Source organism: Dipodomys merriami, unplaced genomic scaffold (genome assembly GCF_024711535.1).
Source record: "Dipodomys merriami isolate MVZ:Mamm:240054 unplaced genomic scaffold, mDipMer1.0.p SCAF_29, whole genome shotgun sequence".
NCBI classification, from domain to species: Eukaryota; Metazoa; Chordata; class Mammalia; order Rodentia; family Heteromyidae; genus Dipodomys; species Dipodomys merriami.
Window position 1 is genome coordinate 20,352,213 of NW_027204381.1, and position 16,694 is coordinate 20,368,906.

Sequence of the window (16,694 nt, forward strand, 5' to 3'; positions counted from 1 at the left end):
AGATAAACACTTTGTGCCAGGAGGAGCCATTTTTCCAAGTATCTGCTTCTTCAGAATAAATGGAGGGTTTTTTTGGTTTTTTTGTTTTTGTCAGTTGTAGGATTTGAACTCAGGGCCTGGGTGCTGTCCCTGAGCTTTTGTGCTCAAAGCTAGTGAACTTCCACTTGGAGCCACAGCACCACTTCTGCTTTGCTGGTGATTAATTGTAGATATCTCATAGCCTTTCTTGCCCAGGCTGGCTTTGAACCATAATCCTCAGATCTCAGCCTCCTGGGTAACTAAGATTACAGGTGTGAGCCACCAGTGCCCAACTATGTATGTCTTTTTAAAAAAAATTAATGATGTCTTTTCTGAATTTATAGAACATACTAGTTGTTTAGGGACATCAGGCAAGGTCAGATGGAAAAAGCTGTTCTTGCTCTTTCCCCCCTCCCCTTGTTTTAATACTGCAGCTTATTAAGGAGTTCAAGGGTTAAAACAAAGAAGATAGTTCTTCTATGTTTCTAAATATACTGTTTCTAAATTCCTGGCTGCCATCCAACATGCCTCTTTTTCTCTAGTCTCTCCTGCCTCATTTCCTCCTAAAACAACTTTGATCCCTTACTCTTAAGGGAAACTGGTGGGTGAAGATGAGTCTCCTGTATTTACTTTAAGCTCAGTTTTGAATTTCTGACTGCTGTTTACCATGCCCATTCCCTCTTACCTATCCTGCTTCAAGGTCAGGCGGCTGAGCCTTATCTGTTGACCCCCAGGGAGCCAGGCTTTTACCCCAGAACTCTGCTAACCTGCACTTTGCCCTTTGAGGGGACTAGAAAGAGCCCTAGGGGAGAGGCATTCTGTAGCTGAGTTTGTTGGGGGCGCTGAATGGGGAGCTGTGCGTAGAGGAGTGAGGGAAGAAGAGAAAAGTCAAGACTGCGGCTGCTGCCACCCGGGACTCAAGGGTTGGCACATGAAAGGAACTCAAGGTGTAGAGAGAACACAGTATTTGGACCCCAAACCAGATTAAAGCTGGGAGCTGGTGGCTCACACCTGTAATCCTAGCTACTCAGGAGACTAAGATCAGAAGGTCATGGTTCAAAGCCAGCCCAGGAAATCTGTGAGACTTTTATCTCCACTTAATCACCAGAAAACTGGAAGTGGTAGTGTGACTCTAAGTGGTAGAGCAAAAGGAGCTCATGGACAATGCCTAGGCTCTGAGTTCAAACCCCATGACCCCCCTCCCCCCCCAAAAAAAAACACCTATAATTTAAAGGAAGACTTAAATCCCAAACTTCTATACCATAGCTGTAATTGTTATAGATGAATTAAGAGATGGAAGTCATGGCATAAACAGGAAGTATGACAAGGATCCGGAAGAGTGTGTCAATGTAATTACATACAGCTGTGTGCCTAGATCTACTACAAGGGAAGAACCATGCATGTCTATATATAACATTTAGTTATACATAGTACTTGAAGCCAAGTTCCCATAGCTATGCTCCTACATGTAACCATGTTCCCACAGCCATGTCCATATGTACCTACAGTACAGCCTTGTACCTACAGCCCATATGTATACCTTCAGCCAGGCCCACGCAGTGAGGGAAGCTGCCCAGATGGGGCTGGTGGGGGGGGAAAGTGAGGGAGCTTGCAAGACAAACCCTCTACTTTTATTTCCATTATGCTTACTTGGAGGTCTTGGGAGATTTGGCTACCCAACCAAGTCTTGACAGCAGGCGTGGTGACGAATAATCAATGCCAAGGGTGACTAGGCTAGGCTAGAGGGCGCTTGCAGTTGAGGTGGAGTTAGACTATGAAGAAAGAACTTGGAACGTAAGATAGGTTATAGGTTAGGCAATGAGAAGCCACTGCAGCTTCTTAAGCAATGATAAAATTGTGTGTTGAAACTGGAATTTGGGTGTACAATGGTTTCTGATTACTTCTTGACCCAAGAGCGCCCTCTGGTGCTCCTGATTGGCTAATCCGACTTGTTCCTTGGTTTTATGGACTAAGTTGGGAGGATGCGGTTGGAAAAGGATGAAGGCATTATAGAGGTAGACTCTTGAGTCTCATTCTACATCATCCTGAGTGATGACGGAACTTCAGCAAGACAAGGTGAGAGACTGGGAAGGTTTGAGGTGACAGGCAAGGGTCTGGTAATGGTTCCCTTCTGTCTGCCCCACAACCAAGTACTAACTACACAGGGGCTAGAGATAGAATGAGTGAAGATGAGGTCCCTATGTTTGGGAAAGGCATTCAGGCAAGGACTGTAAACAAATCAGATCACAACTTGCTGGGTACAAGAAGCAAATACACAGTCTTTTTTTTTGGGGGGGGGGGGAGAGTCCAGTCGTGGGGCCTGAACTCTGGGCCTGGGCGCTGTCCCTCAGCTCTTCAGCTCAAGGCTAGCACTCTACCACTTGAGCCACAGTACCACTTCCACTTTTTTCTTTTTGTTTATGTGGTGCTGAGGAATCGAACCCAGGGCCTCATGCATGCAAGGCAAGCGCTCTACCACTGAGCCACCTTCCCAGCCCCACACAGAGTCTTTAAGAACCCCATTCTGCATGGAAAGTGGGAACTATTTATTTTTCTTTCTACCTAAGCCCTATAAGATAAACTCCTGCTAGAACTTCAAAATAAAAAAGACAGGAAGCTAACCCAGTTCTGTGTAGTCAAAGAAGGCTTTGTGGAGGAGAGATGACTAGCCTCATTTGAAAGGATAAAGGGGGGCTGGGAAGGTGGCTCAGTGGTAGAGCGCTTGACTTGCATGCATGAGGCCTTGGGTTCAATTCCTCAGTACCACATAAACAGAAAAAGCCATAAGTGGCGCTGTGGCTCAAGTGGTAGAGTGCTAGCTTTGAGCTGAATTGCTGAGAGACAGTGCCCAGGCCCAGAGTTTCAGGGCCCACAACAGACAAAAAAAAAAGGATAAAGGGTGGGAAACCAGGTAAATAGAGTGGGAAATTTAAACTGGAGTAGCACACTGGGTGGGGTTTTAGCTCTATCCCACAGGGAGGAGGTTTAGGGAAGGAGGTGGCTAGATTTCAGATGACTTGTAAACTACAAGGAGTTATCATCGGCAGCTGGGGTGTGTGAATAGTTTGGGGAGGGATCACAATCCACTTTAAATCCATCAGAGTTCTGGCCCCAGAGGGATAGAACCAAAGGCCCTACTTTCTAAAGGAAGCATCCATTTCCTTTCTAAGTCCCACCCCTCCTCTGGATGATGGAAGTTGGAAAGGACCAATAATTTCTGGGAAAGCTGCCAGCTGCACACAAGGTGTGGCCTTATTTTAACCATTTGTCTCCCACATGTGACTGAGATCTTGGTAGCCTCTCTTCCTTTCCATATCCTACTCAATGTGGGACAGAACCCTTCACCAAGGCCTCTAAAAACAGTGCTTGCTGCAGCACCTAGGAGGGGAGTACCATGCATCTGTTAAGAAAATAAAGACAATTTCTATACACAGGAATAGTCCACGATGTATCTTTTTCAATCACAGAATGCTATATATAGAAAAAGCTTGATGTGGTGCTGTGGTTCAAAGTGGTAGAGCACTAGACTTGAGCAAAAAAGCTCAGATAGTGCCCAGGCCCTGAGTTCAAGACCCATAACTGACAAAAACAAAACAAAACAAAAACAACCAATCTGGCTGGAAATCTGGCTTAGTGATAGAGCGCTTGCCTCACATGCATGAAGCTCTGGGTTCGATTCCTCAGTTCCACATAAACAGAAAAAGCCAGAAGTGGCGCTGTGACTCAAGTGGTAGTGCTAACCTTGAGCAAAAGAAGCTCATGGAGGGCTGGGAAGGTGGCTCAGTGGTAGAGTGCTTGCCTTGCAAGCCTGAGGCCCTGGGTTCGATTCCTCAGCACCATATAAGCAAAAAGAAAAAAAGCCGGAAGTGGCGCTGTGGCTCAAGTGGTAGAGCGCTAGCCTTGAGCTGAAGAGCTGAGGGACAGTGCCCAGGCCCAGAGTTCAGGCCCCACAACCGGACCCCAAAAACAAAAACAAAAACAAAAAATAGAAGCTCATGGACAGTGCCCAGGCCCTGAGTTCAAGCCCCAGGACTGGTAGAAAAAAAAAAAAAAGCTACCTGTTGTGTAAGATATGATAGATATTTTATACACTATAATCTGTAGTCACACTTTCAAATATAAACAATGTCAAAATCAACTAAAAATAGGGAGCTAAAGGAGATATAGAAGGAACAGACCCACCCTTCATATTTGTGAGGCCAATATACACAGCAGACTTCAAATGTCCTATGTCTAAATGTTAGAACTATTTGATTGTTTTTTTGGGTCCAGTCATGGGGCCTGAACTCTGGGCCTGGGCGCTGTCCCTCAGCTCTTCAGCTCAAGGCTAGCACTCTACCACTTGAGCCACAGCGCCACTTCCGGCTTTTTATTTTTGCTTATGTGGTGCTGAGGAATCGAACCCAGGGCCTCTGAGGCATGCGCTCTACCACTGAGCCACCTTCCCAGCCCTGTTAGAACTATTTGAAAGCTAACCAACTTTTTTTTTCTTGGTCATGGGGCTTAAACTGGGCCAGAACGCTGTCCCTCAGCTTTTCAGCTACCATTCTACCACTTGAAACACTGCACCACTTCGTTTTCTGAGTGGTTTATTGGAGATGAGATTCTCATGGACTTTCCTGCCTGGGCTGGCTTTGAACCATGATCGTGAGATCTCAGCCTCCTGAGTGACTAGGATTACAGATGTGACCCACTGGGGCCGTTGGTGTTGTGAACATAAATTTTGAACTCAATATTCTTCAGAGGTTCATGTGTCCCTAGTGTATTATAAACCAGCTGGCTGGGACCTTTCTATTCTACCTACATAGAAATCATAGGTAGGTGGAGAAGTTCCTCCTTATTGTGAATATTTGCAGGGAGTGGAGCAGATGGCAGTAAACAGTGACAATCAGCCTCAGGCCTTTGACAGCTACTTTGTCACCTATGCGGGGTGACATAGGGTTTGGGCCTCAGGAATCAGATACCAGGTCCCTGACAGGTAGGGCATTGGAGCTCACAAACTGAGGTTGACCAGCCCGTCAGCCTGTCTGGAATGGACAGGTGTTACACCAAGCACAGTTTGCTCATGTTCGGTTGGCACCAATAACAAGACAGGCCATTATGTAAATGAAGAACCGAGTTTGCACCAATCACTGGACAGTCTGTTATGCAAATGAAGGATCTTGTTTGTACTAATCACAGGTCTCATCTCTTGGTCCAAGTACTTCCTCTCCTCCCCACCACCCCCCAGCTCGGGTGAAGTGTCTGTTTATGGTTTGGTCTGGCAGTTGGTCATCTGTTTGGCCAAAGCACCTTCAGAAGGGTGCTTTGCACAAAGGGCTTATGTAACAGTACTTCGGGGGGATTTTAGACTGCCCTGACTTCTACCCCAGTGTTGCAGGAGGAACAGATGGGCCCGAGTAGAAGGGAGTTAGGCCACGGTCAGGACTTTGGCTGCTCCTCGGCGCCAAAGGAACCAGTTTACCACGGGGCCGTGGTTCACGTGGTGGAGCACCAGCAGCCAATGAGAGCACCCGGCCGCGTTCAAGCCCCAGGGCCGGCACTAAAAGAAAACTGGTTACCACGGGTACTTTGTCATCGGTCACACAAAGCTGACACAATGAGGATTTCACCCGCAAAGCATTGTAGGAGCTGGATAACTGATAGAATGAGGGAATGAACGAGAAGAGGTGCGAAGGCGGGTCTGACCGGGACGCGGAGACGGCGATGGCCCAGGCCCCAGCCCACAGAGGGCGTGGCCACGAGGCCGTCAACGGACCAATCACCACTTAAAGGGGAGGGGCTATTGTACGTGTCCGCTCCTCTCTTTGGAAAGTACGTCCATTTGGGCGCCTTTCAAAGGGACCAATGAGCGCTCGAGGTTCCTGCGGCTGGACCTCGCCGATTGGCTGGCGGTCATCGTCCCGCCCTGCCTAGGTCGCCTCTTGCCCACCCCTCCGCGCACAAGATGGCGGCGCCCAGCGGAGTTGAGGCCGAGGTCGGGCCTTGCTGAAGCTGACTCTGTTTCCCACTCCTCCGGTGGGCGTCGAGCGCCGCGAGCAGGAGGACGGGGGCCGGGCGGGGCCGGGGGCACCTGCGTCGCTGGACCGCGAACTCGCGGCCAGCCCGCGCCGCCCCCACCCGGCCCCGGCCCCGGCCCCGGCCCGGCCTGGTCCCAGCCTGTCGGTCCTCGGTTCCTCCAGGTCTGACCCGTTGCCCGGCCGTGGTACGCCGCCCGGGGCCTCCGAAGCGGAGATCTGCCGTGCAGCCCGGGTTCGCCTTCACTTCAGAGATGTTGGGCCTCTTCCGAACTGGCCCAGCCTCCAAACAGGGACCCTTGGAGTGGCACCTGGCCGCCTCTCCCTCCGACCCACTCCTTCCTTAGGACTGCGGTTCCCTTCCAGGTTAACCCCCGACTCCCCACAATATTGACAACGCCCTCCCCGAGGAGCCAGCCTTCCTTCCGGACCACGCTCGACTCGTCCTGATCATGGAGGCCGTGTACCTCGTAGTGAATGGGGTGGGCCTGGTGCTGGACGTGTTGACCTTGGTGTTGGATCTCAACTTCCTGCTGGTGTCTTCCCTCCTGGCTTCCCTGGCCTGGCTCCTTGCCTTCATCTACAACCTGCCACACACGGTACTGACGAGTCTTCTGCACTTGGGCCGAGGTGTCCTGCTTTCACTGCTGGCCTTGATCGAAGTCTTGGTCCGGTTCATCTTTGGGGGCTTACAGGCTTTGGGTACCCTGCTCTATAGCTGCTGCTCTGGGCTGGAGAGCCTGAAGCTCCTGGGACACCTGGCCTCTCATGGGGCGCTACGGAGCCGGGAGATCCTGCACCGGGGTGTGCTCAACGTCATCTCCAATGGCCACGCTTTGCTGCGCCAGGCCTGTGACATCTGTGGCATTGCCATGAGCCTGGTGGCTTACGTGGTCAACAGCCTGGTTAATATTTGCCTCATTGGCACACAGAACCTTTTCTCCCTGGTGCTGGCCCTGTGGGATGCCGTGACAGGACCTCTGTGGAGGATGACAGACGTGATGGCCGCTTTCCTGTCCCACATTTCCAGCAGTGCTGTGGCCATGGCCATCCTCCTTTGGACCCCCTGCCAACTAGCCCTGGAGCTGCTGGCCTCAGCCGCCCGCCTCCTGGCCAGCTTTGTGCTTGTCAATCTCACTGGTTTGGTGTTGCTGGCTTGCGTGCTGGCAGTGACTGTGACTGTGTTGCACCCGGACCTCATCTTGAGGCTGGCCACCCGAGCACTCAGCCAGCTTCACACTCGCCCATCCTACCACCGGCTCCGAGAGGATGTCCTTCGGCTGTCTCGCCTAGCACTTGGCGTGGAGGCCTGGCACCGTATTTGGAGCCGTAGCCTACAACTGGCAAGCTGGCCGAACCGGGGAGGGGCACCAGGAGCCCCCCTGAGTGGCCCTAGGAGAGTGTTCCCCACCAGGACCCAGGGTCAGGACACACCTCCTGAAGCGGGGCCCAGAGCTGATGCAGAAGAGGAGGAGGTCAGCACCATCAGAAATCCACCTGCCCGGGGCCGGGAGAGACTCAATGAGGAGGGACCCACGGCTGGACAAGACCCATGGAAGTTGCTGAAGGAGCAAGAGGAGCGGAAAAAGTGTGTCATCTGCCAGGACCAGAGCAAGACTGTGCTGCTCCTGCCTTGCCGGCACCTGTGCCTGTGCCAGGCTTGCACTGAAATCCTGATGCGCCACCCCGTCTACCACCGCAACTGCCCGCTCTGCCGCCGCGGCATCCTGCAGACCCTCAATGTCTACCTCTGAAAACCACTCTGCCTACCCACCCTCCACGCTCCTCGCAGACCCTCCCACGCAGAAACCTCCAGGTTATGGCCTGAATCACCTCTGTGGCTATGGCTTCCCCGTAAGCATCAAGCCATACATCTGTGGAGATGGGATACACTGGAAAACGGTGATCTGGGTGGGGCAGGCTAGCATGGCTTTGCTGAACCCCGTGGGTCCCTTAATCCTGAGGGTGGTGAGTATTTCACTATGCAAGGGTTCTGAGACTGTCCCCAGTGGCCTCTCCTCAAGTCTGCCCAGGGCCCACCCAGATGTCAGCTTCTGGGGCTATCCTTCGCTTCCTGTTCGTGTTTTCTGTTGGTGATTTACAATTCTTTACCTGCCACTTTCCTCCTAGCTTCTGCAGCCACAACACATCAGTGTCATTTGTGTATTTTGATAACTTAGGGGCCTTGGGATGGTCTTGAACTTTGGTGTTCAGCCAGTATCCCTGTGTCCTGCTAGGTTTGGGGGTAGACTCAGGTGCTCTGAGAGCTGCTTCTGCCTGTCACGATCTGATGAGACTCCCTCCAAACTCAATCCAAAAGCTGGGATCAATTTTCATTTATGGTGTGTGTGTGTGTGTGTGTGTGTGTGTGTGTGTGTGTGTGTTGTGTGTGTGTGTGTGTGTGTGTGTGTGTGTGTGTGTGTGTGTGTGTGTGTGTGTGTACCTGGCTTTGGGACCATATGCCCTGGGGCTCCCTAGCTCCACAGGGAACCTCAGGAGGAAAAACCAAATTTCTACTCATTCCCTCACTCCCCACATGGCATAGAAAAATGGCATTTCTCTTTGTCTCTCCCTGTTAGTGGGGAGGGCAGACTGTGCACATTTCACTAGGGTCCAAACAGAAGGGGCCAGTTTCTGATGAATAAAGTTCTATTGACAGCTCTAACCGCCTCAGCATCCATCCCTGCAAAGGTGAGCAGCGTCTGGGTGACAGATGCTGCAGCAGGGTCTCTCACATCCGTTGTGTCTTGAAGAACCAGGCCTTAGAACTGGGGAAGATGAGGTAGAGTGGCAGGGCTGTGCCAAGGAAAAGCTTGTGACAGGCTTGACCGGCTTAGTGCTAACTCTGATTTGTTCTTTGTGTTGCACACATGGGTCTGGACATGCCTCCCCTATACCTTCCATTTTTGCCAGAGTCAATCCCTCAAGGAGCCAAAGGTATCTTCTTACCCGTTGAATCAGTCTTCCCAGGAGAGGACTTGGGATCTCTGCAGAACTGGTGCGTGTCTCTGTGTCTCTTGGCTGAGAGCCTGCTGCAGTGTTGGGCTGGACCGTGGAGGTGGGACCTCCTAGTGGAGGCAGGGAGCTGGAGCCCGAGAGGCCTGCGGTCTGTCTCCAGTGCACTTGGGCCCCAGCCCCCTTAGATTGTAGCTGCCCTCAAATGACCAGCAGCACCCCCGCCCCATAATTGTATGTTATGTCTAGGAGTGTAATGCCTTCTGGAAGGGGGAGGAGATGGTGGGGCCTGCAGAAGCTGAGGAGAGCCCCGCCAAGGCTGAGAGGCTGCGCACACCACCAGCAAGTTTGTTAGTCTTTAACTTGACTAACTTGTCCCAGGCTAGACCCTGAAGATCACAGGAGGTGAACCTCTGGGGCGCTTTGGGGCCAGCCTTAGACTTAAAGGCTTGGCCCACCCAGGCTGTGTGCAGCACCTTGGGGGAGAGCTCCCCACCTTGGCCCCTGCTGGGAGGCCTGAGGCAGGATTGGGCTTTTGTTTCCCTCCCCCCATCCTGGACAGGGGCCTGAGCAAGGGGAGGCTGGCTCCTTCCAGTCTCTGTTTAATGTAGGAATAAACATTTTACCAGGGAAGATAAACTTCCTGAGCCAGGAGCAGAAGACCCTCCCCCTCTTTTCTTGCTCCCCCCCATCTGGAATTCTTTCGGCAGCCGGAGTACCCTTCCTCCACATAATCACCCTTAAGAACTTAAGGCTTAAGCAGAGAGCAGTTGCTGCGTCGCACCCCCTGGTGGTCATCCCAGAGACGACTCAGCGTTTCCAGTCACCCAGGGACCAGGCAGAGCCTGGTACTCGCGGTGAAGGCAGCCCCCACCTGGTTTGGCATCCTTTAGAAAAAGGCACCTTTTTCTCCGTATGACCAGAGGCCCACACCAGACCCCTGCCGCCCCCCCCCACGGCGCTCAAGGCAGGGCACCCCCACTACTGCAGAAAGGCGGACACCAGCAGCAGGAAGGGTTTAAAGTTTACTGAGTGACCTCTGAGAGAAGGGCCGGCCCTGCGAGCACGAGGGACGGGGGAGGCTCAGAGAAGCAGGAAGAGAGCATCCCACTTCGGGGTTCTGGGCCAGAGAAATCGAGGGGGAGCCGGGGACCTACATTTGCCAACGCAGCACATTGCTTTGGTCTCGGGCAGAAATCCAGCCACTGCCCCGTGCTGCCGCTCCGGTCTCCTCCCCGGTCTCCATCCTTGCGGCCGCAGGGCGCCACGGGCAGGGTCCCAGGGGGTCCGGCCCTCCCGGGCGCAGGGCGGGCGCAGGGCGGGCGCAGGGCCGCAGCGCCGCCCTCCCCGGCGGGGCCTACGCGAAGACCGGGGAGCCGTGCCAGTCGGAGTAGACCAGAAACCCCGAGAAGGTGCTGTCGGTCTTGACGCTGGCGTAGATGCCGATGTAGTCCCCCACGCCCACCTGCACCCACACCTGGTCCTCGGGCTCCAGCCGCACCATGGCGCCGCCCGAGAGCGAGGCCGGCTTGGGCCACCCCCCGAAAAACTGGAAGAAAGAGGCGATGGACTCGCCGTTCTTGACCAGGTCGAACTGCAGGCTGGCCCGGTAGACGGTGGCGTGCACGGCGAAGTAGTAGACCCCGGGCACCTGGCAGGTGAACTTGCCGCTGGCGGCGTCGTAGTGGCCCTGCTCGTTGAGCAGCACGCGGTCGAAGGGCAGCGGCGCGTCGGCCGGCGGCGGCTCCCGGCTCTCGGAGCGCTTGGCGCTGAAGGCCGAGCGCGGGGGCACCGCGCACTCGCCCGCAGGCCCCGCGACCCCCGCGGGGCCCGCTTCTCCTCGAGGCCCGGGCTCCCCACGCGGCCCCGGCAGCCCTGCGGGAGGGAAGAGGAGGTGCAGGGAGGGCGGCGGCAGGGGCGCCCTCCCCTCTGCTGTCCCCCCCAGCCCTCCACCCCGACCCCCGCGTCCCGTTCCTGCGGGGCTCCCGCCGATCTGAAGAGCTCCCACAGCCTGACCCCCCCCCCCGCCCCGCCCCCGCCCCGCCCCCCCGCCGGCGCGCGGCGCCCCCCGGCGGGACCCGGGCCTGGTGCCGTCTTACCCGGCCTCCCGCCCTCGCCTCTCTCGCCCGGCGCTCCGGGCGCACCGTCGCGGCCGTCGCGGCCATCGCGGCCGGGCAGGCCCTGGCCGCCATGCTGGCCCGGGGTGCCGGGCAGGCCGGGGTGGCCCGGGCACAGGCTGGGGATCTTGTTGTTGTCCAGCGGGGACGAGCCGGACGCCAGGTCCAGGAGCAGCAGGGCGAGGAGCGGCCTCATGGTGCTGGAGCCCGGAGCCCGGACGCTGGGGTCCTCCGGTGATCTGGGGGCCGGGCAGCGGTGGAGTCGGGGGCGGGGGGGGGGGCCGGAACCCCAGGACCCGGGACCCGGCTGTGGGTCCCACCCCACCACCATGTACCCGAAGCTGGGCGGCCACGCGAGGGGGACGGACCCCCACGTCTGGGGAGGGGTCGGCGGCTCCCCCCACACCGGTGCCCCACCCCCCGTCGCCCTCCCCCCAGGCTTCCCCGCAGGCCCCTCCCCCATCTAGACTCACCCCTCCCGACGCCCCCTGGATGTCGGTCGGCTTTGGGGGCGCTCGCTGCCACGCCGGACCCTCGGGCCGGCCCCACTCCCGCCCCTGCCCCTGCCCCTGCGGGTCCCCGGCCCTGGTTCGCGCCCCGCTCCGCTCCGGCCGCTCCGCGCTGCCCCTCCCAGACTTCGAGAGGAAACCAGTTGTTCCCAGGCCAAGAACTCTGGGCAGGGAAATAGCAGGGAAATAACTCGTGGTGTCGCCCGGCGGCCGGCCAAAGTGTGGGGGGAGAGGAGGAGGAGGGAGTCGGAGCCCGGAGCCCGCGCCGAACAGCCGCGAGACACGCGGGCTCCTCCGGAGACCTAGGGGCAGCCGAAGCCGCGGGGGAAGGGGCCAGCGCGGGCCGAGGGCAGGCCTGCCACGCTGCTCTGCTCTGGCCCTCGAACAGAGCTGTTGACTAAAAGGAAAGAGCAGAGGAGCAGGTGGGAAGGGATTGGAAGCAGCAGATGGAAAGTTGGATGCAGAAGATAGGAAATCCAGGTCAGGGCCTCGGCTGGGACCCATCTAGATTGTCCAGTGGCTCAGAGGGGAGCAGGGGAGTGGGGGGACAAGGGAGGAAGCAGGGAAGCTGGGGGGCGGGGGCAGGAACCCCATGAGCCCCCGATTGAGCCCTGAGGGGGGGCATGGGCAGAACCCCATGCAAGGTCCCCTCTTGTGTCTCCCTCCTGCCACCCATATAGGCAGAGGAGAGCAGGCAGGCAAAGGGGCAGGGGCTGGCTTTGGGGTCAGGGCTGGGCACAAGCCTCCATGCCAGCTGCTGCCGGCAGCCTGTTACAGTTGAAGGGCCAGGGGGTGCCCAGCAGCGCCAGGCTAGACTGGCACTGGTGCTCTGCCTCCTGGCAGACAGAGCGGCAAGGAGGAAGGATGCGGCCTAGGGGTGTGCAGTGGGGCACAAGCAGCCCGCACAGGAGCCTCCGAAAGTTCTGGTAACAAGGAAGACTGGTCAGGCTCTGTGGGAAGAAGAGAGCCATCCTCAGTGATTTGTTCCCAGGCTCCCTCCCCTTCTTGGAGCCCAGGACCTCCGCTGGCCTCTGCCCCGCACCTTGTAGCCTCTGAGCACCTCTACCACCTCCTCCTGGGTGGCCATGCCCACCCAGATGTTAGGGAAGGCAGTGGTGTTGTAGCTGAGCCCGAGACACATCTCCACCTGGACAGGTTCGCAGGCTAGCTCTGTGGGGGAGAGGAAGGTCACTGGGGGCTCCTGGTTTCAGGTGTGTCAGATGGGGTTGCGAGGTGGGAGGAGCTAACATGGAGAACTGTTACTGGAGAGCCAGCTCCAAGCGTGCTGTCACCCTGGGCATTGTACAGACCCCTCCCTGTCCAGGGAAGATAGCCCCTCAAAGGGGCCAGGGCCTGCCCTGTGCAAAAAGCTCCCCTAAGTCTGAAGCGGGCTGTGAAGCAGGACTGTCTGAGACAAGATAGCTGACATTGTTCCCAGGGTTGCCAGTGTCATCCCTTTGGGGTGACACTCCCCAGCGGGGGGCCCAGCCCCTCTCAGACAGGAGGTGTGTGGGGACATAGGCTGTGGGGTTCCTCTGAGTGGGGTGCCCTGCTGACCAGGGCACAAGGGGCGGCTCCTCACCTGGGGGCGGGAAGGAGGGGCTGCTGCAGTTGGTGGCCCCATCTCCGGTGCAGTCTCTCCACCAGTCACACGCCAGCCGCAGGGCTCCACAGCCTCCATCCTGGCAGAGCTCCCCCGGCCCACAGGGGTCTGTAGGCACACAGGCATTGTGGCACCCGGGCTGTGCCAACGGCTCTGGTCTGTTCCAGGGGGCCACTGCCGCCGCCCACACCAACTCTCCCAGAAGCACCTACTCTGTGTGGCGTTGAAGGCCCGGTAGGTGGCTGAGAAGCCCCTGCTGCGGGTGCCCTGAGCCGTTCTGAAGAGCACAGCCAGCTGGTGGTGTGAGGAGATGAGGTGCCGGGGTGGCTCAGCCCCACAGAACCTGCTCAGAGCAGAGTGGTCCTGGGCCCAGGCTCTGAGCTGGGCTGTGGGGGGGGTGCAGTCCCCCACATGCAGAACTTGGGGTCTGAGGAGGAGGGTGCACACTTGAGCTGCCAGGACAGAGTCAGGGTGGGTTAGTGGGAGGTGAGGATGGCCCCTCAAGGTGGGAAGGGCTGGATGAGGAGAGGTTTGAGGGAGGACAGCAGGAGTGAGAAAGAGCAAGTCACGGGTTAGGGATTCTGGCCTGGCAGATGGAGGATGTGTGGGGGGGGTGGACGGTCTTCCCCTGCTCTGTACCTGCCCAGGAGGCTGGGAGGTCCTGGGTTGCGCCCTTCATACACCTCCACGTAATCAGACTGGCACTCATCGTGCTCTTCCAGGCTGAAGTTGTGGAACTGGAGTTCTATGCCATGTCCCACCGGCACTGAGATATGCCAGGTGCAAAGCTGGGGGGGAGGCAACAGATGGAGACATTCGTGGGTGCTGAGCTCCAGAGGGGTTCTGTGGCCCCCAGGCCACGCTGGGCAGGGCCCTAACGGAAGCCCCTGCTAGGTCTTACAAAGGGCCTTTGAAGCTAGGGGCCTGTAGTACTAGCCATGTAGGAAGCTGAGACCCGAGAGTCATGGTTTGAAGCCAGTCCAGGCAGAAAAGTGTGTGAGACTTTATCTCCACGAGAATCAGCAACAATAAAAGCTGAACTAGAGGTATGACTCAAGTGGTGGAGTGCCAGCCATGAGGGAAAAAGCTTAATGAGGGATACCAGTGCACGCGCGCGCGCGCGCACACACACACACACACACACACACACACACACACACACACACACACACACACACACACACACACACACACACACACACACACACACACACACACACACACACACACACAGCCTTTTAACTTGTCTGGTTCCCAAGATGGATGAGTTTGCCCATGGGCATGCCTTAGTCCTTAATATAATATTCCCTTCCTGCCTGCTTGATCTCTGGCCTCCCAAGCACAGGACAGTGTGCACCATCCTGCTCCTAGGCACCCTAACCTTGGTGGCTCTGCTGTCACCATGTGTGCTATCCTATACCGGCGCCCTGTGCTTACCTGTTGGACAGGGTATTGCTGTAGAGAATTGGGGGTAGAGAAAGTGCCCTGGAGCCCAGTCAGGTTCCCCCCACACCCTGTGGAGAAGCAGAAGGGCTCATGAGCGGCTGGAATCTAGGCCCAGCAAGGCCTCAGCGATGGTAGAGGATGCATGTAGGCCATGCCCCTAAGCAAGCAAGGTCTGGCCAGAAGAATGACCAGGCAAGGAAAAGCACTGGGAATACGGGTCCTGGCCCCACCTGGGGTCAGGTGCCTAAGACAGTCCCTCCCGTGGGCCTGGCCGGGCTCATACCCGAGATGTTGGCACTGCAGTTGGTCTCATCACTACCATCGGCACAGTTGGCAAAACCATCACACACTGAGTCCGGTAGCAGGCAGACGAGCTGGTCACAATGGAACTCATCCTGGACACAGCTCCCTGGGGGGGGGGGACATCTGGAGTCCAACCCCACCCATTCCCGGAGAGTTGGGAGTCGCGGGAGCTGTTGGTGGGCATGGGAGGGTATGTGTGGGGGGACTTGGGGGGTGGGGGAGTGAGTGGATGGGCGGCAGGCAGCTGGGACATGGTGGAAAGACACTCACCGTGTCCGGGGGCCATAGCCTGGTACCAGGCCTGGAAGCCAGATCCTTCCACACTGCTGTCTGAGACAAAGGTTGCTCGGAGGCGGCTGGCATTGGTGTTGAGTGTGGGGGGAGGCACCCTCCCACACACCCTGAAACAATCCAGGTTGAGGGTGATGGGTGCTTTAGAGTTTCCTCCAGGCTGCGCAGCCAGGTAGTGACAGAGCAGGTCCCTGGGGTCCTGTCTCTCAACTCCCTTCCAGTCTAGATTATTCTGTCTTCACACCCTTTAGACAGGGTGGAGTTTCTGAGGGGAGGAGGACCTACCTGAGGAGGGCCCCTTCAGGCTCTGTGAAGATTTCCAGGCGATCGAAGAGACAAGAGGCCATGCCCTCTATGCCGAGGGCTTCGATCTTGAGCTGTATGGCGTGGTCTTTGGCCACCTGGATTTGCCACACGCAGTGGGCATTGGGTGGGTAAGGGTCTGGGTAGTTGGGACTGCTGAAGAAGCCGCTTGGGCCAGGAAGAAGACCCCCGCAGGCTGCAGAGTTGGAGGTAGAGCTTAGAAGTCAAAAGGTGGGAGGTCCTTCCCCCCCTCTCTCCAGCCTGGCTTTCTGGCTGCCGGAACGCCCCGGTACTCACTGGCATGGCCGCTAGGGCTGGAGTCTGCCTCCCGCTGCCCTGTCGTTGTTGGGGAAGCGGTGCTGCTGCTGGTGGTGGTGGCAGAGACAGTGTTGATGGTGGTGAGGCTCTGGGTGGGCCATGGGCTCCCAGTAGTCCCAGATAGGGGTGCAACCTGCAACTCTGGGGACAAGGGATTGAGGATGGTGATTTGGAGGTGCTGGATCCCTGGGGAGTGTGTGTGTGGGGGGAGGGGGGTGCTGTTCACAGAATCCCAGTTTAAAGACCTTTTCCTGAGCAGTGCTGGGCACTTACGAGCGAGGATGACGGCCACCAGCAGCCCGAGCAGCAGGAGCAGCAGGCTGGTGAGCAGGAGGATACAGAGGCAGGAGAAGTGACAATCGGGTCGCAGCCCTCGGGGACGCCGGCCTGCAGGCGGGGGGGGGGGGAGGATGGGGGGGGAGTTTTCTCTTGGACATCCCTCTACTGTCCCCTGGGTCCTGTCCCCACGAGTTACCATGCCAGGGAGCTTGGATGGTGCATCTACCATCCTGCTGGAAGGCTGGAGGGAGGCACGGTGGCCCTGCTTCCGGTTCAAAGGCAGGGTTGCAGAATTCGTTCTGGAAGGTAGAGAGGCTAGAGGTAGAGAGGTAGAGAGGGCCAAGGACAGGCGTGTGTCCGGTGGGGGCGGGGGTCTTGGGAGTGGTGTTCTCTGTGGCCCTTACCTTGCTCAGTTCTGTGACCTCTGTGTAGAGGATGGCATCTGAGTGGTTCTTCATGGCCCAAACATCTGCATGGCTCTCTGGAGTCTCCTTGAGAGCAGCCCCTCCCTGGGATCTCCCCGAGGGCTCACTCC

At 57.1% G+C, this 16,694-nt stretch overlaps 3 protein-coding genes across 3 annotated transcripts; 1 reads left to right on the forward strand and 2 right to left on the reverse strand.

Annotated features, from left to right (window-relative positions):
- The first annotated feature begins 5,960 nt into the window (after nucleotides 1-5,960).
- LOC138839014 (E3 ubiquitin-protein ligase RNF26) lies at nucleotides 5,961-8,700 on the forward strand. The gene has a single exon (XM_070038669.1). It carries the CDS (start codon nucleotides 6,488-6,490, stop codon nucleotides 7,787-7,789), a length of 1,302 nt encoding a protein of 433 aa, XP_069894770.1. The 5' UTR covers nucleotides 5,961-6,487; the 3' UTR covers nucleotides 7,790-8,700.
- A 1,303-nt stretch (nucleotides 8,701-10,003) lies between these two features.
- On the reverse strand, nucleotides 10,004-11,743 carry LOC138838794 (complement C1q tumor necrosis factor-related protein 5). Its single transcript, XM_070038130.1, has 3 exons — nucleotides 11,581-11,743; nucleotides 11,090-11,346; nucleotides 10,004-10,865 (listed from the first exon to the last, which is right to left on the reverse strand). The coding sequence occupies exons 2-3, from the start codon at nucleotides 11,301-11,303 to the stop codon at nucleotides 10,348-10,350; spliced, it is 732 nt and encodes a 243-aa protein (XP_069894231.1). The 5' UTR covers nucleotides 11,304-11,346; nucleotides 11,581-11,743; the 3' UTR covers nucleotides 10,004-10,347.
- A 598-nt stretch (nucleotides 11,744-12,341) lies between these two features.
- Nucleotides 12,342-16,617, reverse strand: LOC138838795 (membrane frizzled-related protein-like). The gene is made up of 13 exons (XM_070038131.1): nucleotides 16,564-16,617; nucleotides 16,356-16,458; nucleotides 16,154-16,267; nucleotides 15,860-16,021; nucleotides 15,545-15,758; nucleotides 15,239-15,369; nucleotides 14,949-15,074; nucleotides 14,657-14,733; nucleotides 13,859-14,007; nucleotides 13,432-13,562; nucleotides 13,199-13,327; nucleotides 12,659-12,786; nucleotides 12,342-12,566 (listed from the first exon to the last, which is right to left on the reverse strand). The coding sequence occupies exons 1-13, from the start codon at nucleotides 16,615-16,617 to the stop codon at nucleotides 12,342-12,344; spliced, it is 1,743 nt and encodes a 580-aa protein (XP_069894232.1).
- Nucleotides 16,618-16,694: the final 77 nt, after the last annotated feature.

Bases quoted from the DNA above. Each gene is read 5' to 3' on its own strand.
- LOC138838794 (XM_070038130.1), bottom strand. From the start codon at position 11,303: ATGAGGCCGCTCCTCGCCCTGCTGCTCCTGGACCTGGCGTCCGGCTCG. The intron at 10,866-11,089 runs GTAAGACGGCAC...TCCCTCCCGCAG, and splicing joins AGGCGAGGGCGGGAGGCCGG to GGCTGCCGGGGCCGCGTGGG.
- LOC138839014 (XM_070038669.1), top strand. From the start codon at position 6,488: ATGGAGGCCGTGTACCTCGTAGTGAATGGGGTGGGCCTGGTGCTGGAC.
- LOC138838795 (XM_070038131.1), bottom strand. From the start codon at position 16,617: ATGAAGAACCACTCAGATGCCATCCTCTACACAGAGGTCACAGAACTG. The intron at 15,759-15,859 runs GTGAGTACCGGG...CCAACTCTGCAG, and splicing joins CAGCCCTAGCGGCCATGCCA to CCTGCGGGGGTCTTCTTCCT. The intron at 13,563-13,858 runs GTACAGAGCAGG...TGCTCTGAGCAG, and splicing joins CCTCCCAGCCTCCTGGGCAG to GTTCTGTGGGGCTGAGCCAC.